Source organism: Schizosaccharomyces octosporus (assembly GCF_000150505.1).
Source record: "Schizosaccharomyces octosporus yFS286 unplaced genomic scaffold supercont6.2, whole genome shotgun sequence".
Classification (NCBI taxonomy): Eukaryota; Fungi; Ascomycota; class Schizosaccharomycetes; order Schizosaccharomycetales; family Schizosaccharomycetaceae; genus Schizosaccharomyces; species Schizosaccharomyces octosporus.
In genome coordinates, this window is record NW_013185620.1 from 2,785,810 (window position 1) to 2,809,519 (window position 23,710).

Below are 23,710 nucleotides of genomic sequence, written 5' to 3' on the forward strand. Positions count from 1 at the left end.
GCAGTTGAATACCTCAACCGCATTCTCAACCTATATAAAGCTTCAATTGACAAGTTGTTAAAATACAACTATAACAGACGTCTAAATTATCACATTAAAGAAATTGAAAATAATTATTAATAGAATTTGACCGAAAAAAAAGAGGTGGGAGTTATACTACGAAAATGTCGCAAACTTATCTGATTTCGAAGTATGAAGGAAGACAAACGGAAGAAACAGAATGCTAACAAAAATGGTTTTATTTAGACTGATGGACCCTTTGTTTGGGATGGCGATAGGTATTTACGGGTATTATTTATTTGAGAAAGAACACCCTCGACCTCAAGGCAAAGGATTGCAGGAACTCTTGATGAAACGTTGGAATTCTCGCAATAATGGCGTATCTTCTGAGTCTGTTCAACATTGAGACAGAGCTAGATTGTCAATGCTAATAATGGTTGTAAAATAATATAAGAATGAAGTTTACTTGATAAAAATATTAACACTTCGATATTCAATTGTATGCTATAATGTAAATAAAAAAGTAAAAATGAATATTGAAAGGGGAAAAAGCTTGAGACATAAGTAAAATGAAGGTGACGGAAATTACGAAACGTAAAATAAAGCACGGGCACTTTCAAGACGACGATTTTAATCTAAATTTTTTTTGGTGATGTAAAGTAGATAAAAGATTTCCCGTAAAAATAACTCTGCAGCTCATGCTTATGAAATGTTTCGTTTATTCTTGAGTTGGATACTCTCACCATCAACATAAATACCCTTTCCTTTGTATGGTTCGGGTTTCTTGAAAGATCGAATTTTAGCGGCAAGTTGCGTTACTTTTTGTTTATCGATGCCGCTTAATACCAAACTAGTGGGAGAAGGATTTTCGACTTGAACTTCTGGTGGTATTTGAACTGAGACAGCATTTGCATATCCTACCTTCAAGAGTATATTATTTCCTTCAATAGAAGCTCGATAACCAACACCGACAAGCTTTACTAGAGATTGCCAGGGCTCAGTTACACCTTTCACATTGTTTCCAAGCAAAGCACGGGTTGTTCCCCACATAGCCAACTGCTTTTTTGATAACTCATCCTTAGATTTGGAAGCAATTTCAATTCTAATAGAGTCATTTTCTTGCTTTAAACGGAGATATTTGGGAAAGTTTTGCTGCAATTGACCATTGGGTCCGGAAACCTCTAGTACTTGCTTTCTTAGCTGGATTTGCACATCCTTAGGGAGTACAATTGATTGTTTACCAACATATGATGGGTTAAAACTGGATGTACTGAACCGCAAAGTTGAATGGCAGAAAGGCAGAAACCGGGTCATAAGATTCGAAGTACTGATCGTTGTAGGAGAGAAGAATTTCATGTTGAATTTTCTTTAAAAACAAATATTAATTTTCCAATAGGATAACAAAAAAAAATAATAATTTCCTAAACGCGACCTGGTTTGGACTAGCTGTCTTGTTCTTAAATTTTGCCAAATGAACAAAAACTAGTAATGAAATTGAATTAAAAACTTTTAATATTTTTAAAGGGAAAAACGGTAACAAGAAAAATGCCAATTTCCAGCGCTATACGGCGTTGTCGGCGTTGTTTCAGCGTGAGGAACGCTTTACTGTAGTGTGAATGATCAATCAAAAGGTGTCAAGAACCAAATAGTACGAACGTCAAAACACGCATTCAAAACGAAATGGCAAACCAAAAAACAGTTTCAAAGACTGAAAATGAACTATCTAGCTCACCAGAAGGAGAAATCGGAGGCGTAATTGTAGAACACCTGAGCAAGAGAATTCGAAACTTCTCCAAGAAGAAGGTATAGAAAAAGGTTATTTAAAATGGTGGGGTTTTCTAACATGAGTTATAGCAAAAAATAATAAAACTTGAGGAGCAGGCTTCCAAAGATCCGGAATCTTTGAACAGCGACCAAAAAAATGCTATCCGTAGTAAGGACGCTGTATTGACAACTTTGCATGAGCTAGAAGAACTTTTGGGTCAGATAAACTCTTCTCGTTCTCGTGATGAGAAGAAGAAGCGTTACGAAGCCTCTGTGCAAAGAGAAAAAGAGCAAAAACAACTAGAGGCCAAGTACCAAGAAGGCTACAAGAGTGCCGAAAAGCAAGTATCTGTTCTTGTCCGATTCCTTCGTTTCGCCAGCTATAATTGCGTTAATCCTTCCGAGGATCAAGCATTTAATACGGCTGTTGAAAAGTTACTTATTAACGTTTATGAAGGTTCAGAAAAGTCGGTGAAAGCTGTTGCTAGTCTGAACTCGTCATCAGAGGAGCATATCGATGAAACCGAAGTCTCTTACAAGCTAATTTCTGAAAAAAGCGACGAATTTTTTAACACTCCTGCTGTTCAAAAACACGATGAAAATGATGAAACTGAAGAGCAGGCTACCTCCAAGTCTAACAATGTTGTCAACAATGAAGGTGAAGAAACCTCAGCTTCGTTGGACGAACACGCCCATCAAACCACCCGACCTTTGAACCGTGGAATTCAATTTTTGAATGAAAGTGAAATTGAAGGACAACATTTCCAAGAACCTGCAACGTCTAATGAAACTTCTGTCCCTGCTGATGGAGAAGTCCATGTGCCTGTTGAAAATGTTGAAACCAGTAATGGTGTTGCTGATCCCTCTACTATTTATCCTACTAATTTCCAAGCTTTTGAGCAACAACAAATGCAGCAAGCCATGGACTCCATGTCACCTGACTGGTACCAACCTGCTAACGAGAATCCCCAAGAACCATTTAACCGTGGATACCAAAAGCGCTCTTTCAATAACCGTCCTCCCTATGGCAATAACCAACGTGGCCGTGGTCGTGGCTTTTACCGTGGTGGTGGTCGCGGCCGTGGAGGTTCATTTAACCGTTTCCGACGAAACCAATATCCACAATACGCAAACGATTCCAACTCTCGTTCTAACGCCGCACCTGTAGCATAAGATGATGTTCCGCATGTAAATATGTGTATGCCTTTGTTTACGTCTATAAGCTGGAATGGATTTTTTCTTTTTTTTTTATTCTTTTTAGCGTAATATGAGAAAAGGTAATCTTTCAATAAAATTTTTTCTCGCTCCATGATTTACATGACCTTGATGCTAATAAAGAAGCATATAGCTACTATTCAATGGAGCTTTGCAAGATGCAGTTCTTCAGAGACTTTAGAGTCTGTATGAGCGTAAGAATGAAAGAAAATCAAAAGATGTTTTGTTATTTCAATGTTTGAGGAATTGCAATTACACGCTACAAAAGAAAAATTACTTTCAATATTCTCTATTTCATGGGTTTCCAAATAAACACTTACTGATCCTCTAGCTTTCCTCCACATTGTTCATGAGTAATTTGTGTGGGGGCAAGTAAACAAACAAAGTTAAAAAAAAAAGGACTTTAGCAATTAGAAGAAAAGCCGGAGTAAAATAGTAAGTATATATAGATATATATGAAGTAAATGTTTTTCCTTTAAATAAAAAAGAGGACTGCAAACTAGGTTCTTGAAGTTCCAAGGAATGGCTTGTGGTTGCAAACAAGCAAATCCACCTGTCAGCCCAATGCATTCAAACAAAGTTTTTGTATTTAAATAGATTTGAGACGTATGAAACGTTAATTTACATTTGCATTTTGCAAGATCGGAACCTTTTGTTTTATTATTGAAATACCCAGTTTGTTTACATTTTGCGTCGCCATGACAACGTCCTAGGTCACAAAGTTCTCTGGGCTATGGAGACAACAGTTGATACTTGGCAAGAACAAAATTTCGAACGAAGGAATTGACAATTCAAAGTCTCGAAAATTGCTTTTCTATTTATTTCGAGACTTTGCACGTTACATAAACATATAAAGCTGAGATGTCTGGAACACAATTAAAAAGATTCAAGGGATGTGAATATTTGACTCATCGACTGGCCCTTGCAACTCTTTCAGGAACACCGATACGAGTAGAAGGAATATATCCAAATGAAGCAGATCCAGGTTTAAAGGACTACCAGATTTCATTTCTCAGGCTTCTCGAAAAGGTGACAAATGGATCTGTTATCGAAATCTCTTACACAGGTACTTCCTTCATATACCGTCCTGGCAACATAGTTGGTGGGCGTGTAGAACATGCTTGTCCTGAATCAAGAGCGATTGGTTATTTCTTGGAACCACTCCTATTGTTATGTCTTTTCGCGAAAACACCAACGTCGTTAACTCTAACGGGCGTTACATCAAACAATGAAGATCCAGGCGTTGATGTGCTTCGTACAAGTGTGCTTCCCTTCTTACAAAAGCGTTTCCAAGTTGGAGACGAGATGGAATTGCGAATTTTAAAGCGTGGTGCTTCTCCAAATGGTGGTGGTGAAGTTAACTTTTTGTGCCCTATCACAAAAGTATCATTACCTCCAATTCGAGTTTCTGAACCAGGACGCGTGTTTCGAATTCGTGGCATTGCCTCCTCCACGCGTGTTGCTCCCGTACTTGCTAACCGATTGGTAGAAAGTGCTCGTGGCACTTTGAATCCTTTCTTGCCAGATATTTTCATTTACACAGATGTACGCCGTGGAGACGAATGCGGTAATAGTCCAGGATTTGCAATAACCCTCGTGGCAGAAACAAACAAAGGCTGCTCATATGCTGCTCAGCAATGCGGCGAAGCTGGTCAAACACCTGAAGATGTTGGTACTTTATGTGCTCAAAAGTTGTTAGAATCGATTGAGTCAGGGGGTTGCCTTGATCGTTACACTCAACCATCCATTCTTACTGGTATGCTTCTGTCTTCCGAAGATGTAAATTCCATTGTCATTGGACAATTAAACATCACTTCACAATTAGTGACATTTCTTCGTGATGTGAAGGCGTTCTTTGGTAGAGAATACCGCTTTAAAGAATTTGAAACTGGACACATCGAAATGTCTTGTCTTGGAAAAGGTTACCTAAACGTAAATCGTCGCCTTCAGTAATCGACCCCATTGTCCGGACCCAGCAAGACAGACTTCGTCTGGTTTTTTCATCGTATTACTGTTGTCTCTAAAATATCCTTGTTTTTTTTCCTTTTCCCTTCTTCTTTCCCTCTTGTTTTGAAAGTTGTTTATACCTTCTTTACGACGTGATTTATTGTATTCACTTTGACCTTAGACGATCATGATCATACATGAGCCGAGGTTATTGTCTTTTGGATTTTTTTTTTGGTTTCTGCGATTAGTTAATTAGGTTTGGATTATTTAATCCCATATTTTCTCCCTATTTCCCTTTCATACTTCGGTATTTACATATCACTTTTCCCGTTTTTATTCAACGTTGCATTGAACCGCTCTACGGATTTCTATTCTACTCCCTGATGGATGGAGAAAAATAAAATTTTGTACATTTGGTCTTTCATTCAACTTACTCCTTGAAACCTAACTACTTTTTTGCTGTTTTACCTGTAGTGTCTTGTTACATAATGTATTCAAATATGTTATTTCTCATCACTCTATCCTCAGTTCCAACAACTTAAGTTCTATGATGGTTGAATAGAGATAGTTATAGTTGATTTGTAAACAGTTAGCAGCTTGTATCACTACGTTCTTACTATTCTTTGTTTCTTTTCCACAAACCAATATAGCATCAAAAAAAGCGAGTCTTTGTCTCGTTAACACTCGCTTTATCAGTTTTATAGAGTTCATTGAAATACGCAATTTCCCCCTAACTAACGGCAGTTATTCACGAAAACAAAACACTTAGTCTCAGAAATACGGCTGGTCTAGGAAAGGCTTTGTTCTGAGCTTCAAGTCATTTGAGATACAGCTATGAGCTCTCCGCCCGTGACAGATGAACCTGTAAAAGGTCCTAAGGATGCGCGACTCATTCATTTAATTATGAGTTCCTTGGGAGTTCCAGCCTATTCACAAACTGTTCCCTTACAATTACTAACATTTGCCCATCGCTATACTCAACAATTGGTCCAAGACTCTCAGGTTTATGCGGAGCATTCTCGTGGAAGCGGTGTTCCCATTTCCGTCGAAGACGTTCGTCTAGCGGTTGCTTCGCAAGTCAATCATTCCTTCACGGGCCCCCCTCCCAAAGAATTTTTGTTAGAACTAGCTACCGAACGGAATAGAAAGCCGTTGCCCCAGATTCAGCCATCTTATGGACTGAGGTTACCTCCTGAGAAGTTTTGCCTTACTCAGCCAAATTGGATTTCTAGCAACGAGTCAAAGACTTTGGAAAGTACACAGGATGTGCCAGAAGACTCTAGGATGGACGAGGAGCCAGCCGCCTCAGACGTAAAGGAGGAACCAAGATAATCATAGGTTAAGTGTAACGAAAAGAAAGTATTATCAGTTCACGAAGGGATGATTATCTTTTTTTTTCCTCGGCTAAAAGAAAAAAACTTATGGTAATTATGTCTTTCGAATTGTGCTCTAGTACTTACCACCGAGCTCAATGGTCTAAAGGTGTATATTACGAGTATAACAACGTATAACAGAAAAGCAGTTGGCTTCTTTGTACTTATTAATTTTCTTAATTCATATAAATTTTGAACATACGATCTTAAATGAGCCTGGCTTAGTTTGTGGGTCTGATAAAAATCTACTTGAACAAGTTTGCCGAAGGGAAGCCCTTCTATATATCGAAGATGTATCATTTTTATTTTTTAACAATTATATCTTGAATGAAGATTAAGAATTCCTGTATTAAATGACTGTTTTTAGAAGCTTTGTAAAGCTTCTGATCATGTACAATGTTTAAATCAGGTTAAACTGGATTTACGAGCGCAAAACGAGTTTAGGAATATTTTTCATATAAAACATTTTTATTCCCAAAAGTTACTACTCAAAAACCCCGTAGTTATTATGTAGTAGTGTCCAAAGTATTTGAAATGTAACATTCAACTTTTTTTTAAAAAAAAAGAATCCACACAAGATATAAAATGGAACTCATACTATCCATCGGTCTCAATGTCTTTCACAACCCTGTACTATCCACTTACATTTCCTCCCTCGACGAAAGGACGCCAAAACATCCAACTTAGTTTGAAATAAACAACACCATGAAGAAACGCGACTATTCTTTATCACCCACATTATACACATATAGTAAGCATGTAAGACAAAATTACAAGACAACAAGCATCATAATAATAGGCTTGCTATGTATATCCACAAAATATTCAATCTCCTTAGTTAAAGACATTGAACAAGTGGTACAGTGTCTTCCTACAATCACTTACAAGATTACTCATTACAATAGATACTCACAGCACCGAGAAATCCTACTAGATGCACTTGGGAAAACTCAAACATTGAGTCAGAAAACGAATAGTAAGAACAGCAAGTCTTGCTATAAATGGCTTGTTCATCCTAGTCCTAAGTCTAAACATTCTATATACGTATATACATAATACCTGAATCAGAAGGAAGGCAACGGCAATATCCACATGGGTTTTTGCGCTCTCGGATATGTAATCATCCGTTTATTTTTCATCACTTTCAGGTACGGTGTATAACGTATTAGAATGGTCAGCATATTTCTAGGATTGTCCAAAAAATAATAAGACTTGGCATTCTCCTTCGTTTCCAAATAACAAGTTCTCGCAAGTATTAACCACGTCTGCTTAAAAAGTCGAACTGATTCATTATAGAATACATTTATCAAAGAAAGAATCATATATTACAGAGTAAGAGCCTATAAATCTTTTGTGAATCGATGAGAAACGCTTTGATTACTTCGAGTTGAATAACAAAATAACATTCCTCACAAAACAAAAAGCTTATATCACTCCTCAAGATTAGAAACAAAACTCCCAAAAAGTAACATACGTACTCGGCTTCATTATTCAATGAGACTTTTCTCAAAACATAAATCGTTGAGTCGTTTAGTAAACTTTATCATCAGATTGTCCAAAATTAATTATTATATGCGGACGAGATTAGTTAAATCAATTTTTTTTTTGGAACGAAGAAATATATTAAGGCGAAGATGCAAACATGAATTCCTTCACTAAGAGCTTTACATCATTCCTGGCATACCACCCATGGCACCAGGGCCACCACCCATAGCGGGCTTGGATTCCTCAGGGGCATCAACGACGGCACACTCAGTAGTACCCATCAAGGAAGCCACACCGCTAGCATCAACCAAACCAGTGCGGACAACCTTCAAAGGATCAAGAACACCGATTTCATTCAAATCAATATAGCGATCCTTAGCAATGTCATAACCAATGTTGAAATCCTTACCGTAGGATTCTTTGAGTTTTCCGACAATTAAATTGCCCTCCAATCCGGCATTTTCAAGGATGGTTTGAGCAGGTCTGGTAATAGCCTTACGGACAATTTCCACACCCAATTTTTGATCAAAGTTGGCAGTGGGGATCTCACTTAAACGAAGACTGGCCTTGACGAAAGAAGTACCAGCACCGGGGAGAACACCCTCGGAAACAGCAGCCTTAACAGCGTTCAAAGCATCGACAATACGATCCTTCTTTTCGCTGACTTCAACTTCAGAAGAACCACCAACCTTGATGACAGCAATACCTCCGCTCAATTTAGCCAAACGTTCTTGGAGCTTTTCCTTCTCGTACTCGCTGAGGCTAGGATCAGCCAAGACGCTACGAATTTGTTCGCAACGCTCGTTAACGTTGATGTGATCACCAGCCCCCTTCATAATGATGGTATCTTCCTTAGTGACGGTGATGGAGCCGCAGCTACCAAAGTGATGAGGTTGACTCTTCTCAATGGAAACATCAATTTCATCATTGAAAACAGCGCTATCGGTTAAAACAGCCAAATCACCGAGCATGTTACGACGGTTGTCACCAAAGCCAGGGGCCTTAACAGCGACAACTTGAAGTTGACCACGAAGCTTGTTCAAGATGCAAGCAGCGAGGGCTTCACCATCGACATCCTCAGCAATGATAACAAGAGGGCGACGTTGTTGAGCAGCAAGTTCAAGTGCGGGTAAAACGTCTTGAACGGCAGAGATCTTCTTCTCAGACAAAAGAAGCAAGGGGTTCTCAAATTCAACCTTTTGAGACTTAACATCAGTCATAAAGTAAGGAGAAATGTAGCCGCGATCAAACTTCATACCTTCAGTGACTTCAAGCTCGTCGGAAATGGTACGGCCTTCCTTGACTGTAATGACACCCTCCTTGCCGACACGTTCCATAGCCTTGGAGAGCAATTCACCAATGTGCTTGTCACCGTTAGCGGAAATGGTAGCAACTTGAGAAATTTCCTCAGCAGTGGTGATGTCACGCTTGTTGGCTTGAAGGAACTCAACCACGTTCTCAACGGCGAGTTGGATACCACGACGGAGATCCATAGGGTTGCAGCCAGCAGCAACGTTACGGACAGTTTCAGAAAAAATAGCACGAGCCAAAACAGTGGCAGTAGTGGTACCGTCACCGGCAACTTCATTGGTCTTGCTAGCAACATCTTGAACCAAACGGGCACCAAGGTTTTCAAACTTATCCTTCAAACTAACACTTCTAGCGACAGTAACACCGTCTTTAGTGATCTTAGGAGAACCAAAGGCTTGATCAATTAAGACATTACGGCCTTTAGGTCCCAAAGTAACGGAAACAGCGCTAGCCAAGGTGTCAACACCAGAAAGGAGAGAAGCACGAGCATCAACACCAAATTTCAAATCCTTAGCATAAGAGCGGGTTTGAGAAACGGCAAAGCGACCAGGAACACGGCGTCCAGCGACGCGCAAAGGAAGGCGCATCAAATTAGAAGCAAGGAAATTAACCATGGCTAAACAAAACTAGAAGAGAACAGGGAATTGAAATCAAAAGATATTAATAAAAACGGAGAGGGCAAAAATGCTAAAAATGCAAATTTTCGGTATAATTAAACAAACGAATTTAACAGGAAACTTGCTTTAAAAGCAGTCGATTCCAAACTGAAGTATATTATGTACTGTCAAAGTCCCTTACAGACTGACACTTAAAAAAATTTATTGTTGCTGCAAAGCAATATTCCTGGGTATGTGTTTACAGCAAGTTGTACTTGATCGGTCTTTATATAGCATGACTGCTGTATATTCTAGAAAGTACTGCTGATCAAGGTGGAGATCCGTAGGTGCAACATTGAACCAATCAATTAACGCTGAATTCCGGAAAGAATTTCCCATCCATTTAGCATAGCGTGGTAAAAATCCGTATGTGAATATTCCGATGAAAAATAACTGCTACAATAATAAATAATACAGGGCAGAAACAATTTGAATTTGTTTACTAATAGATTCTTATTGCGTTTGTTTAAGTGAGTAAAGAAAATTATTTGTTTTTGTCTTTCTGGTGTAAATATGTAGGTAGAGATTTTCAGACACTTTACGCTTGGGAATTAATGATTCCTGGTACCTTGCAACATTATTTCTGGCGTCTCTCCCTTTAGCTAAGTAAAGGAAGAATCCGAATGCCATTACAACAGGATTCCTTCCTCTACCAACGCTATTTGCATAATTAGGAACGGTCAGTCACTGATGGTGAACTTGGACGAAACCAATGAAACCAACACCATGGAAGGGGACATTATAGAAGACACGAATGATTCAGCAGTGTTAGTGACTTTCCTTTTCCTTCATTCAACAAGATGTAGTACCTGTTTCTCTCAATACAAACACTTTAGTCTCTGACAAGAGCAATAGGAAACCTTCTACATACTTCTTCAACATTATCCATTTCGTCCAGAAAATATCGTTCATATTGTAGTTTTTCTTGCGGAATATCTAAAAATAAAAAATTGACAACCATTTATGGCAAAACAAAAGCCTCAATATTTTTTTTCAAACAAAAAAGCATCATCTCACGAACCTATGTACCCCAGAAATATACCTAAATTTTCTTCAACATATCAGTCCATAGTAGAAGACTATGTACTTCGGTCAATTAGACACCATTTTTTTATACTATATATTCTATGCTTCATTAAATGGAAAATAATCCTAACAAGACCTACATAAACAATTTTCCTTCGTCGATAATGATCTCGAAGCATATGTATAAGCAAGACAACGCCTTGCGCGCGAAAAACAGTAAAACGTAGCATAACAAAAAAGCAATTAGAACCAAGAAATCACTAATTTTCAGCTTTCACATTTCTGCAAATTGTACAAGCAAAGAAACGGGAATTAGAGCAAACAAGCCGTTATTATATCCAATCCGGACATTCAAAAAATTCGTCAAAAATCAATGAAAGAATTATCTTTCCGTCAGTATCATTCACGAGTACAGACAAAGCAAATCCAAAGTTCGCTTTTAAATACATAAATTTCCCATATAATTCATAAGTAAAAAGGCATGAATTTTTTTTTTATTTTGTGACTCATATCGTAAAATCAAGTCATTAGACATCGAGTTTGCTATACTTAATCTCTTAAAAAGACATTAAATTGAGATGCAATAATTTTATCACACATCGTGAATTCACTCATAGATGACTGATGGAAAAGCTTTAATGTTCATTTTTTGGTTGAGGCTTTGATCCAACTACACCGGCTGAAGATGGCTGAGGGTTGCTAAAATAATCAGAATTTCCGTTTAACGCACCAGAAGAAGTTCCTAAACCTCGTTCCAACGGGGAAGATACATTCATGCTTGAAAATTGAGAAGAGAGCTCCAAAGGTGTAGCAGGCATACTGCGAATGTCAGAAAATGACTTGGCATCTGAAGATATTCCACGCAATGACCGTATGCTATCCGCAAGGTGCAATGAAGGGGCTGGTCTTCTTAGACTGGAAAAATTGGAAGACAGCGTAGATCCAGAAAAAGGATTATTTTCAAAAATGCCAGAAGACGCGAGTGGGTTTTGTAGTGTTGCTGAAGACCCCATATTAGACATATCATTCATTCCCGAGGACGATGATTGTAAATCATTAGGGATATGAGCATTGGACATTGCCGGAGATTGATTGGCACTGGATGAATGGATTCCAGAGACTTGATGATTACCAGAGGTAATTACAACTTGCTTTGAATCAGCATCACCAGTTACGGAATAGTTCAGATTCATGCGAGAAGCCAATAGAGCGGCTACACGACGCTCCTCGTGGCTCGTGGTGGAGTCAAACACAAGGTCACCGGGATTATCCGTGCGATGATAAAATAGAAGAATGTGTGAGTAAACATTCAAGACGGCGGGATCGTTCAAATCAAAATCGACACCAACGCCTAGATTGACTACAGAAAATGGGAGCTTCAACTGTTGCTTACGTTCTTCTACAGCTCGTTTTTCTTGCTTACCACGTTCGACGCGCTCGCGCTCGGCAGGAGGAAGTTGACGTTTCCATTCAACACGAAGACGTCGTCCAGTAATTTCATAACCATTTAGAACCTGAACTACAGTCTTTGCTTCCTCTGGAGTGTGGAAATTTGCAAAAGCAAGTCCGCGAAAGACTCCATTATCAAAATGATAGTTAAAAGCGTATGGACGAGGAATATCCAATGCTGTAAATACCCTAAACAAAACCTCCTTTTTGAGAGAAAAAGGGATATTTTTAATAACGATAGCAGTGGGGATAGTTTCTTCTTCGGTTTCTTGGGCGGGAGGTAAGATTTGGGAGTTGCCCATATTTTTGGAAATATTCGTACCCGAAGCATTCGCAGCAGAAGAGGCAAGAGAATTAGCATTATCATCATAAGAAAGCATTCCCTCCAATGGGTGGGTAGTGGAGGACAGAACAGAAGTAGTAGCAGGGCCCCCATTGTTCAACACATCGTAGGGAGTTGCTGAATGTAGTGTGAGGCCTGCAGAATTGCTTGCTTCCTTCCAAGCTGCTTGAAGTCTGGTACGACGTGTTTTCAAGGAATTATTAGAATTTCCACTTGTCTCAGGATCCAGCATTTGTTGTAAAGAGCTGGGTAAAGCAGTGGAAGCACCCTCCGGTATAAAGTCTTCGGCACCCATATGAGAATATGGCACTGGTCCACCAATTCCTGGGGTGCTTACAGTGGATCCGGGAAATCCTGAGCGATCTTGACCCCAACGTAAATCAAAATAGTTAGGATTCGTAGCCATGTTCACTCCTCGTTGTTCTTCCTCTGGGTTACCATTTAACTCATCCAATTTAGGAAACAAATTTCCTCTCTTTTTGCGAAGCGAGGACAGATCGGAATGAAAGCCCAAAGGAGAAGAAGCAGGGGAGAGGGTATTAGTTGATAAAAATGCTTGTGACAAAGGCGTTAACGGCCTCTGGCCAGTGCCTTCAGCCATTTTGACACAGGATTAAGCCGTCAAAATTGGGTGAAGTGTAAAGGGTAAGTCCGCAACTGCGTTAGCTCGCGATGAAAGAAAATTGGTAGGATGACAAGAAGTCGTAACCAGAAAATTGAATTTAAAAGATCTATTTTTGTTATTGTAAAAAAACCTTTTCATGTATTACTTTTTTCTGAAAAGATATATTCTTTAGCAACACTCATGTAAGCTTACCGTACTTTATATGCTTTATGCGACAACTGCAGCTCATTGTAATAGCAGGCGACCAATATTCTACAGTAAAATAAATATAATGCAAACGAATTGACTATATTAAAGAGAATTGGAAGTGCCAAAAGAACAAGAGAACATGAAAGAAATTCAAGAAGTTTAAAAATGCTTTAAATTAAAATTTTTTTTGTTTTGGTGGAGGTTTCTGAGAGAATGTTTCACCTTGTTGTCGAAGAAGAAGTATGTTATGCTATTTTCTTCAGGTAGATGGAAGCTACATTGCTCAGCAAACAGAATGAATGTCATTAACTTATCATCAAAGACAAAAAAAAGTATAACGGTATTAAAATTTGCATGCATGAATCCGACTAGCCCTAATGATAACCTAAAATAATCGCAATATGACCAAAACCTTTCACCAATTTCTTCCGATAAGAGAGAAATTTTCTATTTTTCAAAAAATTCATCTTCTAACTCTTCCTGAGCTGCGTGTTTCTTTTGTACGGGTATGTTGTTGGAACCAGAAGGCCCAAGATTTTGCGTTTTACCAGACAAGAGACGCTCTTCCATTTCACGCCAAATTTTCTTCCTTGTCTCTTCAGTAGAATCAGCAGTTCCTTCAGCGTATAAGGAAACATATTTGACGAGAGGTGGATATGCCTAATAATTCCATGATTAGCATCAGTCAATAAAACTCCTTTGTATTGACGGCTGTCTTACCTTGATATACAAAAGATCAACTTTATATTTGTGTAATTGTTCCTTCATCTTTTCTTTTTCAGAAACATCGATGGAGGGATCTAGTAAACGCTTTTCCAATTGTTTTATATGTCTTTCAGCCTTTTTGCGTTCTTGGATAAGTGTCAATATAGCAGCTATTATCACCTTTTCACGTACCGAAAAATCGTATTTTCTTATATCTTTCGTAATACTTTATCTTTTTATGTTCCAATTGAACACCCTGAAGCTGATCTTGCAAAGCAGCCAAGGCACGTTCATGCTCTACTCGAACATTCGCAGGTAAATTTTCCTGTCGAAATTATCATTAGCATCAACATTTATATATACAAAGTCAACACCCTCATAAATGGTTCTTGAAATGGCCCAAGCAATCATTGTATAAGAAAAGTTTGGTTCTTACCTTCTTCAGCAAACGTTCATTATCACGAATTTTTTTCTTTACAATAGCAAGCCCTGGTCCCTTGATTTTTCCCATACTTATTCGCTTCTTGTATAAGCTCTACTCCCTTTTGACTCGTTTTGGAAAATCAAGAAGTCCTGTAATAACTAGTTTTCACTGCTATTTTCATCTCCGGGTAACGTTGTCACTTGTAATGTTTACAGAGTAAGAGACATTGGAATGTAAGAACTGCCAAGAAGGAAGCGAAAAAGGAGTAGTATTATTCAGAGGTTTCTAGAAGTGTAAAGTACGAATTGGGCGTGTACTCGTACCTTGTCTTTTTCTTTGTTTACAGTGGAGTGCTATCAGAGTTGTCAACCACAATTGGGACCTTCCCGACTTCGCTTGAACTTTCGGATTTCAAATCCTTCAAAACTAGAAGCATTTTTTTGATATTCCTTTGAAAAGAAAGCAATAAGATGGCGTTCAGTACTTTGGTGTGATATTACGTATAGTATGATATCGCACTAAAATCCCAATATCGTATAATGTACACTGTGAGAAGAAACAGGCTTTACAGTCCCACTTTGTTTTAATATTTTTGTATTTATCCTTAATTTGAATTAAAAGTGAAGTCGGTTGATGGAGCTTAGCGTTTGATGCAAACTTCCGTAGAAAACTCTTGGACCTTTTCCCTAATTTCAACATTCAACTTGTATACGAGGCCATTTATATATTTACAAAATTAAATTATGCAACAAACAACATAAATATAAAAAGTTTTGATCACAAGTAGTGGAATTAATTATTCATTTGTTGTGAGCACATTACATCCTTCATCACAAATGGCACTATAAAGAGACAAAGAAATATCAAGAAAGTCAAAGCTTGTAAGTGGATCTTTTAGAGACAGAAAAGTCCTATCAATAATGTTACAAAGAAGTAAAAAGAAAAATGGGTTTTATTTTTGGGTTAATGAAGAGGCCGATGAAATTCGATACGTTTCGCTGAAAACGACTCCTAAACTACGTTGGAAAACACATTCTTTTTGGAAGTCGCAAAAGGGGATTAAATGTTTGGATTCATTTCCAGGAAGCAGTGAGATATTGGGCGCTGGCTCCTCGACTGGTAATTTATCATTACTCTCTGAAAAATATCCAGAATTCTCTGCCGTAGTCACCCCAAAGTATCCGAGAGCCTGTAAAAGCTTATCATTTTCCGATTCCGGGAGCCTTGCGGCTTCCTACGCAAAATCCAAAAATGATTTATCGTTAAAAATTTGGGATGTACGAAGTTTACTACATAATCCAAACCAGCAACCCGGTCTTCAAGGGTTTCCCATGGAAGGGATTGTTTCCGTTTGTTTTGATAAGAATCCTTCTTTGCTATTCGCGGGTTCAAGTACTCGTTCGATTTATATTGTGGATACTCGCAAACAATTAGAAGCTGAATCCTCAATTGAAACTCCATGCTTCAATAATATTACGATAGATGCAGTCTCAGGAAATTATTTTGCTGCCAATTCTTATGATGGATATATTGCTGTTTATGATCGCCGATTTCTGGTTCCTGGTGCTAATCCTCTGATAATGGAGCTGAACCCGAATCCAGGTGAAAAAAACAAGAATTCTTACTTTCAAACAAGATTTTCTAATGAAAAGTGTGGTCAGATCTCTTGTCTCTCTAATAATTCAATTTCTGTACGGCAACTATCTCCTTGCCGTGTTCAAGATGACTCAAATAGTGATGAACCTGAATTAGAAAGCTCTTTATTACTTACTTTTGAGAAGTTTATCAACATGAAAGATAGTACAACATGTTCAGGGTTTGACTACTATAATTCATCCTCGTCTAGTTCCCCTCAAATACTCGCTGTTGTTGATTCTTCGCCAAAACTTTTCTCCCTACATAACGAAGTTCTTCCTACATCATTTAGTGCAAAAAACGAGCTAATCTCATCATACAAAGAAAAACTTTATCCATTAGATACTCCCTATTCAGACGTTCAGTCGGCTGAAATTGGGGAAGATCATAAAGAAGATATTGAGTTTTCTGAAACGAGTTCTTATTCGTCTACAAATATAGAAAACAGTTTGGAAAAAATATCAATAATATCTGAAGAGTCATCTCAAAGCGATGATCTGCTACCTCCTTATAGAGTTCTAAGGACTGATATATCAACTATTATGCTAGAGAGAACGCAACAGGGTTATCGTTTCGACTGTTCAAAAAATTACGATATTGTTTCCGATTTTTATTTAAAAGATGTCTGGAAATGGGTTGAACTGTCCCACTCTTTATACAGCGATGGACGTTATAATTGCTGGAACGATATTGATTTAACATATCAAGGAGCTCTTGGCATTTGGTTTATGGACACAGAATTAACCAATATTGCTGACGTTTTTGACGCGAAACACAGTAGACTTTTTGAAAAGAAGTTTTTAACAGCCGCTGAAACTATTATTTCAAATTTTGATTTGGACATATTAACACCCATACCTACGAAACGGCCCTTACGACAACTGGTTCTATTGGCTTGCGGGCTTGGATATACAAAAATAAATTTGCATCAAGAAATAGATTCCTTGATTGGTAGAAATGAGCATGTAAAAGCTGCTGGTTTAGCTCTCTTTCATGGAAAAATTGAAAACGTGGTTCGAATATTGGCTATGGGAAATGAATTAGAAAAAACTATTTCCACGGCTGTAGCGGGGTACATTACTTCGCAGGGCTTAAATCAACTCGGAAGCGATTCGCTTTGGAAGGAAATGTCTCGTAATTTAAGTACAGAACTGGAAGACCCATATCTTCGTGCTATCTTTGCATATGTTAGCAATTCCGATTGGAGAGACGTGCTTGATGAAGTGTCTCTTTCTCTTAGAGATAGACTAGGGATAGCTCTCAGATTTTTGCCGGATGAAGATTTGAGTAATTACTTGGAAGATCTGTGCCGTACTACGGTTCAGTCAGGGGATCCGGAAGGACTGATATTGACAGGGTTAACACCTTTAGGTATTGAGTTATTACAAAATTTTGTCAACCATTCGAATGATGTTCAAACGGCAGCTTTATTAGTGTCTTATGTTGTACCGAAGAAGTTTACCGATTGGAGAGCAGATGGTTGGATTGATAGTTACAGGGAATTATTTAATCGGTGGAGACTCTACCGCGAACGAGTCAAGTTTGATTTAGGAAGAAGTGAACTCTCTCGTGATAAAAACGGTCATGTAATGCAGACATCACCGAAACCATCACTTTATATCAGTTGCAATTACTGCAAAAAGTCTCTTTTAAGCCTAAACGAAGATTATCCTAAGTCTGATCAAACTGTCGCTTCTACGCTTACGAAAACTAGAAAGCTTGCAAGTCAAAAGCAATCCGGCCATACCTGTCCACATTGCCGTCAACCTTTCCCAAAGTGTTCTGTCTGTGGATTGTCTTTGAGTGATCAAAATGTCCCACAAAATAATGTTAATAATATTACCAGTCAAAACCCAAAAGACAGAGAACGAAAAAGAAATTATGGACGTTGGTTCTCATTTTGTCTTCGATGTTATCATGGCACACATGCTGCACATGCTTCAGAATGGTTTATGAGGCACAGCGTTTGCCCAGTTCCTGACTGCGATTGTAATTGTGCTTTATCTTAATTAATGAAGGATGAAATATAATTACAATGTTATAACTGCTGACCTTACCAATCATGTTTTACGACCAATTTTTTGCTATCTAGTTTTTGCATTTAATTAATAAAAAATTATTACGATGATGGAGAAGTCTTTGGATTTCCAACGAAGAACTAAATAATCTGTCGAATTGTTCAGTAACAATACAAGTATTGTAAATGTCACAGATGTATTCTCTGGTTAGGAGAATAAACAAATCAGTGGAAAGAATGATAAGTTACAAGGAACTGTACTTAGAATTGGATGCTACTATACTATTTGAATGGATATAAATAGTTCTTCAGGAATCTGATTCAAGTAGACTGTATTTAGCTAGATCAGTCGAATCTTCCACTGAAGATTTGAGCTTTTGAGCTTTCAACTGGATGTATACATATCTTTTCAAGGTTAATTGACAATTGTTTCTATTTTGACATGTATATTGATACGCATCGTCGGGTTTCACCTTTTATACTAAGGTATTCGAGGATTTAATACTATTATTGTATGATGATATTAGGTATACCGTATAAGGATTATGACAAATAGTAACATCTCTTTTTACTGACTACTAGATATCTATATAGCTTTTTAGAGAAGTCTTTCATTGTTATTTCGAATATCGCGGCTTCATTTTCTATAATGTTTTCATGCCCTCCACAGATAAAATCTATCAAGAAAACCTTTAGAAGAAAACTGTTTTCCTTGTTTTTAAGAGCTTTCATTAACGATTCGTGAAGAACGGCTTAAGGATGGTCCATTTCTACCAAAATAGAATAACAAAAAGACATTTCCTTAGTAAATGAATCAACTCTGGGATCATGTTTAGTGATGTGCAACATTATATGTTAACTAAATATATCAGTCGAAGAAATATCGCGCAATAATACACTATTCTCCGTTCGGCTACGTAATTCACTACGCAGCCGCGAGATGCTTGTATTGAATAGAACAGGAACCAACTCCATTTTGTTACTAAATCTTTAGATTCACGTCCTCTAATGTGCCTATTATTATGGACAAGTATGTTTGCTGGAAATAATTGTGGAATATATTTCAGTACTAATGCAATATCTAGTGGTACCGGCTATAGCAAGCTAGGGTATGGATGAAATTAGGATAAAAGATTTAAAAACAAATCAATTTGTTTACTTGTGAAAATAAATGTTTGCTAATTATACTTGTTCTCAGTTATGCCGGAAACGATGCTCCTTCGTATGTTTTTCCTACAGTCATTGCAACACGATCAGCAGGTGGTCCAAGACCGGCGGTCCCCTCAAAACCTTCATACTTGGCACCAAAAGGAAGTGGTCATCTTTCAGGTAAGCGCGGAACGGAGGACCTAGACTTCTATATTGGTAATGATGCTCTTAGCAAGGCATCTGCTGGTTATTCGTTAGATTATCCAATTCGTCATGGTCAAATCGAGAATTGGGATCACATGGAACGTTTTTGGCAACAATCTCTCTTTAAGTATCTTCGTTGCGAGCCTGAGGATCATTACTTTCTTTTGACTGAACCCCCTCTGAACCCGCCTGAAAATCGGGAGAATACTGCTGAAATTATGTTTGAATCCTTTAACTGTGCTGGTCTTTATATTGCTGTCCAAGCAGTTCTCGCTTTGGCTGCTTCTTGGACCTCTTCGAAAGTCACTGAACGCTCTTTAACAGGCACTGTCGTTGACTCTGGTGATGGTGTTACTCATATTATACCGGTGGTAAGTTCTCTTCTGTTTGATGTCTCTATTTCTTAAAAAGTTAACACTGTATAGGCTGAAGGTTATGTTATTGGTTCCTCTATTAAGACTATGCCTGTTGCTGGTCGTGACATCACTTATTTCGTTCAATCTTTACTCCGTGATCGTAATGAAAATGATTCCAGTTTGAAAACTGCTGAACGTATCAAAGAAGAGTATGCCTACGTTTGCCCTGATATCGTCAAAGAGTTTGCACGTTTCGATCAAGAACCCGATCGCTATCTAAAGTACACAGCCGAAACTATGGGAGGTCGTACTACGGCCGTGGATGTTGGTTTTGAGCGTTTCCTTGCTCCTGAAATCTTTTTCAACCCTGAGATTGCTTCCTCTGACTTTATAACTCCTTTACCTGAACTTGTTGATAACGTTGTTCAGAGCTCACCTATTGACGTTCGTAAAGGTTTATACAAAAACATTGTTTTATCCGGTGGTAGTACACTGTTTAAAAATTTTGGACATCGCCTTCAAAGAGACATCAAGCATATTGTTGATGAACGCATACATCGCAGTGAAATGCTTTCCGGTGCCAAGAGTGGTGGTGTGGACGTTAATGTAATTACTCACAAGCGACAGCGCAATGCTGTATGGTTCGGCGGAAGCTTACTTGCTCAAACTGTATGTTCTTTGTCTTTTCTTTCTATTTTTTTGGAAAATTACTAACAAAATTAGCCGGAGTTTGGAGCTTATTGCCATACCAAGGCGGATTATGAAGAGTACGGTGCCTCCATCGCTCGTAGATATCAAATCTTTGGCAATTCTCTATAATGAAGTTTACAACTATGATTTTTTTTGCACTAAAAGAATTCTGAGGTCAATGACTAATTAAACAAAGAAGCATGGAAAGTTTAATGCTTACATGAACATTCACAAGATACGTATGATTCTTTTCAAGTTATTTCAATAACATGTATATATAAAAATTTAACGCGTAAGCCAAACCTAATGCATTGATTATTGCAGTGTAACATAAAAACGACATGTAGAAGTAAGGAAAAACAAAAATACAGGAACAAAAGGAAAAAGGCCAAGGATTTAGTTGGGACTCGTTTTATCCTGGGCAATGGATATGTTTTCGTAAGAAGGTGGTCTCTCAGAGAAATCAGCAGTGCTACCGGCATTTTGCTCGACGAATTCTCCAAGTTCATTAAAAGTAGCAGGCGGTGGAGGAGTATTTGAGACAGGATAGTCTTCAATATCATCAAAACTAGGTATTTCTGGAGGTTCATATGTAGGCAAAGGCTCCTTGTTTCGTCGTCTCTGTAAGGCCGCATCAGTAGCTTCAATGCGGCCTCTCCGTTGTCTCGACATAAGTTCTTGTTGCTCTTGCAAAACTTGCAAGGCATTTCTTCGTTGTCGAAATAACATCAAAATAATGAACGAGAAGCATAAGGCTACAACTAGGAATATAAGGAATCTACCTAATAATGTAGAAGAAGGATCAAACCCGACGTTTTCGGAACCTTTTTCGGATTCTTCTGCTGTTATAGGAGGCATAGTCTCAATAGTTATACTACTCGATATGTAAAATAAAGGGGAAAAAGCAACGATCTTCCAGATAGCTTTTATATAATGAAATCTTCTACTTTGGAACAAGCAAAACTAGAGCGAAAATCGTTGAATCTAAATATTCCCAGTAAAATAAAACGAAAAAAAGAATTCAACAATAATTTACAAAAATTCAAATACCCGGGAACTGAGAGTGAATTACCTTCCGTAAAATATAAGGCTCAACCTTGGTAATGAAACTAGAATTTAGCACTACGTCCAGTTTGGTAACACTTAATAAGTCATAAAAAGCAATCGAAATATAGTATACAACTATTATTTTATATAAAGCCGCACACTGGGTACCGCATGAAAATGGTTGAGAGACGACGGCAAGAACTGCGTAATCCTTACTAATATTTGGTGTTTGAAAAAGACAGGACTAAACGATTTTTATAATAAGTGATACGAACAATGAATATTATTTAAATGAAATGAATGGTTTCTAGCTTCCTCTGTAAATAAGTTGACTGAAACATTACGCTGTATGTATCCGCCTGCTTTATGCAGAAAGACTACATACCGCACTTTAAAGGAAAGAGCGGTATTCAAGTGTAAGAAAAAAAAACCAAAATAATTAATTTATTAAATGAAGCTTTTTTTGTATACCATTTCCCAAAAAACCACAGCATGCATACGCATTAGGGTGACAAAAGCAAAGTCTCAAGCAGACTGATCATTCACATTATCTCCTAGATGAGTGCTCTGAGCCCACATGTAATGATCAAACAAAAGTAATTAATATACAAGCCAATAAACCTTAAAACAAGAAATGAAGAAAAAGGAGAATCCACCTTTCAACTTATAGCAATCCCTGATGCTTTAATTCCATAGCACGTTTATAAGGTGGTGCTGTAGGAGGTTGCACAACTTCTAATGGCGTTGTTTTTGATGTAGAATCAATGGGATATGTAGCATCGGCATCATAGCTATCCAAATCACCGCAAGCAATGAAAGGAGCGATTTCATGGGTACAGTTTGGATCTACTATACAAAGAGGTTTTGAAAGTTCCGGTTGGAAGTTAGGAGGAGGACAAAAGTCTTCACAAACAACGAAAGATTCCAAGGAACTCGCACGGGAACTTCTAGGTTTTGCACATGTAACCTTTCGAAACATCAGTCGAAGTTGTGAATAAAGTAAAGATACATCTCTTCCACGGAATATTTTTGCGACAAACTTTCCACCAGGTTTCAAGATGCATACAGCCATATTAAACGCCGCCAATAAAATCTGTGCTTGGATATACTCATCCAAATCATGCAAACCAGTAACATCGGGAGCACCTAAAACGAACATATATGTTAGTATTATCTTTGAGAAACAAAATAACTACAGTGGATACATACCGTCACTGACAACCAAATCTGCTGGTTCGTTTCCAAAGTGAGATAAAATAGTAGATAATGTTCTTGGATGGGTGATGTCTAACTGCAATGTGCTAACGCCTTCTATCGGAGCCATTGGCTGAAGATCCACAGCGACAATTCTTGGGCGTTCCTCATTGCTGGATGTAGAGTCAGTATTTTCTCTAGATAATGTTTGTCAGATTCAAGTAACTAAAAAAAAGACATATAAACAAATATATGACACCGGAGACTTACATTAATCTACGTGACAAGACTTGCGACCATGATCCTGGTGCAGCACACAAATCTACGACGCGTTTTGCACCTTCAAACAAGTGAAACTGTTCATCTAATTGCATTAATTTGAATGCTGATCGTGCCCTCCATCCTTGCTCCTTTGCTAATCGGTAATACGCATCTCGCTGAAAAATTCTCGTTAGCTACAGCCTCATGGTATGAACCCGCTTAAAAGAAAGAAATTTAAAAGGAAAGAAACAAATCTATCAATAAAATGCAACAAAATCATTTCCAAGACCTCTAAATTCTGCCGCCGACGACGCATAATGCCTTCATGCGACTATTCTCCTTTGTATTGCCTGTATCCTACAAAAGTCTTCGTACTCTTTTAAATCGCTTTCATCTAACCTTTTCTTACCTTGTCTTTACTGCTTTTTCCCATTATATACTTTTCCGAAAACTGAACGCTTCAAGTAAAAGTCTCCAAATATTCTTTGAACATTCGGTTTAGAGATATTAAACGTATCATCGTTAATTTATATAGTGAGGGGGAATGATTTATGGTTCTGCCAAAAATTGGTTTAAGTGAATTTTGGCACTTGGTAGTACACTGAAAGTAGTTTCCTTTTTTTCTTTTAACATAGAAGAAAAATG

The 23,710-nt window shown here is 37.9% G+C and overlaps 13 protein-coding genes across 13 annotated transcripts; 6 read left to right on the forward strand and 7 right to left on the reverse strand.

The window, feature by feature from the left end:
• Positions 1–164: 164 nt before the first annotated feature.
• SOCG_00681 (non-classical export protein 1) lies at positions 165–406 on the forward strand (the record flags this gene model as incomplete). Its single annotated transcript, XM_013163101.1, has 2 exons — positions 165–190; positions 247–406. The coding sequence occupies 2 exons, from the start codon at positions 165–167 to the stop codon at positions 404–406; spliced, it is 186 nt and encodes a 61-aa protein (XP_013018555.1).
• Positions 407–508: 102 nt separating this feature from the next.
• Positions 509–1,623, reverse strand: SOCG_00682 (ribosomal protein subunit L16). The gene has a single exon (XM_013163102.1). It carries the CDS (start codon positions 1,354–1,356, stop codon positions 703–705), a length of 654 nt encoding a protein of 217 aa, XP_013018556.1. The 5' UTR covers positions 1,357–1,623; the 3' UTR covers positions 509–702.
• SOCG_00683 (uncharacterized protein) lies at positions 1,575–3,113 on the forward strand. The gene is made up of 2 exons (XM_013163103.1): positions 1,575–1,803; positions 1,855–3,113. Exons 1-2 carry the CDS (start codon positions 1,681–1,683, stop codon positions 2,935–2,937), a joined length of 1,206 nt encoding a protein of 401 aa, XP_013018557.1. The 5' UTR covers positions 1,575–1,680; the 3' UTR covers positions 2,938–3,113.
• A 568-nt stretch (positions 3,114–3,681) lies between these two features.
• SOCG_00684 (RNA 3'-terminal phosphate cyclase) lies at positions 3,682–5,547 on the forward strand. Its single transcript, XM_013163104.1, has one exon. The coding sequence runs from the start codon at positions 3,841–3,843 to the stop codon at positions 4,930–4,932; it is 1,092 nt and encodes a 363-aa protein (XP_013018558.1). The 5' UTR covers positions 3,682–3,840; the 3' UTR covers positions 4,933–5,547.
• On the reverse strand, positions 5,427–9,980 carry SOCG_00686 (hsp60-like protein). Its single transcript, XM_013163106.1, has one exon. It carries the CDS (start codon positions 9,707–9,709, stop codon positions 7,964–7,966), a length of 1,746 nt encoding a protein of 581 aa, XP_013018560.1. The 5' UTR covers positions 9,710–9,980; the 3' UTR covers positions 5,427–7,963.
• On the forward strand, positions 5,583–6,791 carry SOCG_00685 (SAGA complex/transcription initiation factor Taf9). Its single transcript, XM_013163105.1, has one exon. It carries the CDS (start codon positions 5,761–5,763, stop codon positions 6,256–6,258), a length of 498 nt encoding a protein of 165 aa, XP_013018559.1. The 5' UTR covers positions 5,583–5,760; the 3' UTR covers positions 6,259–6,791.
• A 230-nt stretch (positions 9,981–10,210) lies between the features above and the next one.
• Positions 10,211–13,346, reverse strand: SOCG_00687 (RNA-binding protein Cip2). Its single transcript, XM_013163107.1, has one exon. It carries the CDS (start codon positions 13,168–13,170, stop codon positions 11,413–11,415), a length of 1,758 nt encoding a protein of 585 aa, XP_013018561.1. The 5' UTR covers positions 13,171–13,346; the 3' UTR covers positions 10,211–11,412.
• Positions 13,347–13,417: 71 nt separating this feature from the next.
• On the forward strand, positions 13,418–18,336 carry SOCG_00689 (ubiquitin-protein ligase E3). The gene has a single exon (XM_013163109.1). The coding sequence runs from the start codon at positions 15,433–15,435 to the stop codon at positions 18,154–18,156; it is 2,724 nt and encodes a 907-aa protein (XP_013018563.1). The 5' UTR covers positions 13,418–15,432; the 3' UTR covers positions 18,157–18,336.
• Positions 13,653–14,699, reverse strand: SOCG_00688 (rRNA processing protein). Its single transcript, XM_013163108.1, has 4 exons — positions 14,525–14,699; positions 14,281–14,413; positions 14,104–14,234; positions 13,653–14,043 (listed from the first exon to the last, which is right to left on the reverse strand). Exons 1-4 carry the CDS (start codon positions 14,597–14,599, stop codon positions 13,831–13,833), a joined length of 552 nt encoding a protein of 183 aa, XP_013018562.1. The 5' UTR covers positions 14,600–14,699; the 3' UTR covers positions 13,653–13,830.
• On the reverse strand, positions 14,637–15,392 carry SOCG_05719 (uncharacterized protein). Its single transcript, XM_013164082.1, has one exon. The coding sequence runs from the start codon at positions 15,209–15,211 to the stop codon at positions 14,990–14,992; it is 222 nt and encodes a 73-aa protein (XP_013019536.1). The 5' UTR covers positions 15,212–15,392; the 3' UTR covers positions 14,637–14,989.
• An 860-nt stretch (positions 18,337–19,196) lies between the features above and the next one.
• On the forward strand, positions 19,197–20,930 carry SOCG_00690 (actin-like protein Arp3; the record flags this gene model as incomplete). The annotated part of the gene is made up of 4 exons (XM_013163110.1): positions 19,197–19,273; positions 19,363–19,888; positions 19,943–20,542; positions 20,597–20,930. The coding sequence occupies 4 exons, from the start codon at positions 19,197–19,199 to the stop codon at positions 20,690–20,692; spliced, it is 1,299 nt and encodes a 432-aa protein (XP_013018564.1). The 3' UTR covers positions 20,693–20,930.
• On the reverse strand, positions 20,854–21,963 carry SOCG_00691 (uncharacterized protein). Its single transcript, XM_013163111.1, has one exon. The coding sequence runs from the start codon at positions 21,419–21,421 to the stop codon at positions 20,960–20,962; it is 462 nt and encodes a 153-aa protein (XP_013018565.1). The 5' UTR covers positions 21,422–21,963; the 3' UTR covers positions 20,854–20,959.
• On the reverse strand, positions 21,912–23,587 carry SOCG_00692 (tRNA 2'-O-ribose methyltransferase). The gene is made up of 4 exons (XM_013163112.1): positions 23,475–23,587; positions 23,075–23,241; positions 22,820–23,001; positions 21,912–22,756 (listed from the first exon to the last, which is right to left on the reverse strand). The coding sequence occupies exons 1-4, from the start codon at positions 23,496–23,498 to the stop codon at positions 22,275–22,277; spliced, it is 855 nt and encodes a 284-aa protein (XP_013018566.1). The 5' UTR covers positions 23,499–23,587; the 3' UTR covers positions 21,912–22,274.
• Between the last annotated feature and the right edge of the window lie 123 nt (positions 23,588–23,710).

Bases quoted from the DNA above. Each gene is read 5' to 3' on its own strand.
- SOCG_00682 (XM_013163102.1), bottom strand. From the start codon at position 1,356: ATGAAATTCTTCTCTCCTACAACGATCAGTACTTCGAATCTTATGACC.
- SOCG_00683 (XM_013163103.1), top strand. From the start codon at position 1,681: ATGGCAAACCAAAAAACAGTTTCAAAGACTGAAAATGAACTATCTAGC. The intron at 1,804-1,854 runs GTATAGAAAAAG...CATGAGTTATAG, and splicing joins GAAACTTCTCCAAGAAGAAG to CAAAAAATAATAAAACTTGA.
- SOCG_00684 (XM_013163104.1), top strand. From the start codon at position 3,841: ATGTCTGGAACACAATTAAAAAGATTCAAGGGATGTGAATATTTGACT.
- SOCG_00685 (XM_013163105.1), top strand. From the start codon at position 5,761: ATGAGCTCTCCGCCCGTGACAGATGAACCTGTAAAAGGTCCTAAGGAT.
- SOCG_00686 (XM_013163106.1), bottom strand. From the start codon at position 9,709: ATGGTTAATTTCCTTGCTTCTAATTTGATGCGCCTTCCTTTGCGCGTC.
- SOCG_00687 (XM_013163107.1), bottom strand. From the start codon at position 13,170: ATGGCTGAAGGCACTGGCCAGAGGCCGTTAACGCCTTTGTCACAAGCA.
- SOCG_00688 (XM_013163108.1), bottom strand. From the start codon at position 14,599: ATGGGAAAAATCAAGGGACCAGGGCTTGCTATTGTAAAGAAAAAAATT. The intron at 14,414-14,524 runs GTAAGAACCAAA...TAATTTCGACAG, and splicing joins ATGAACGTTTGCTGAAGAAG to GAAAATTTACCTGCGAATGT. The intron at 14,235-14,280 runs GTACGTGAAAAG...CACTTATCCAAG, and splicing joins TAAGAAAATACGATTTTTCG to AACGCAAAAAGGCTGAAAGA.
- SOCG_05719 (XM_013164082.1), bottom strand. From the start codon at position 15,211: ATGTTGAAATTAGGGAAAAGGTCCAAGAGTTTTCTACGGAAGTTTGCA.
- SOCG_00689 (XM_013163109.1), top strand. From the start codon at position 15,433: ATGTTACAAAGAAGTAAAAAGAAAAATGGGTTTTATTTTTGGGTTAAT.
- SOCG_00691 (XM_013163111.1), bottom strand. From the start codon at position 21,421: ATGCCTCCTATAACAGCAGAAGAATCCGAAAAAGGTTCCGAAAACGTC.
- SOCG_00692 (XM_013163112.1), bottom strand. From the start codon at position 23,498: ATGGGAAAAAGCAGTAAAGACAAG. The intron at 23,242-23,474 runs GTAAGAAAAGGT...AGAATTTTTCAG, and splicing joins GAAAAAGCAGTAAAGACAAG to CGAGATGCGTATTACCGATT. The intron at 23,002-23,074 runs GTAAGTCTCCGG...AACATTATCTAG, and splicing joins GTCTTGTCACGTAGATTAAT to AGAAAATACTGACTCTACAT.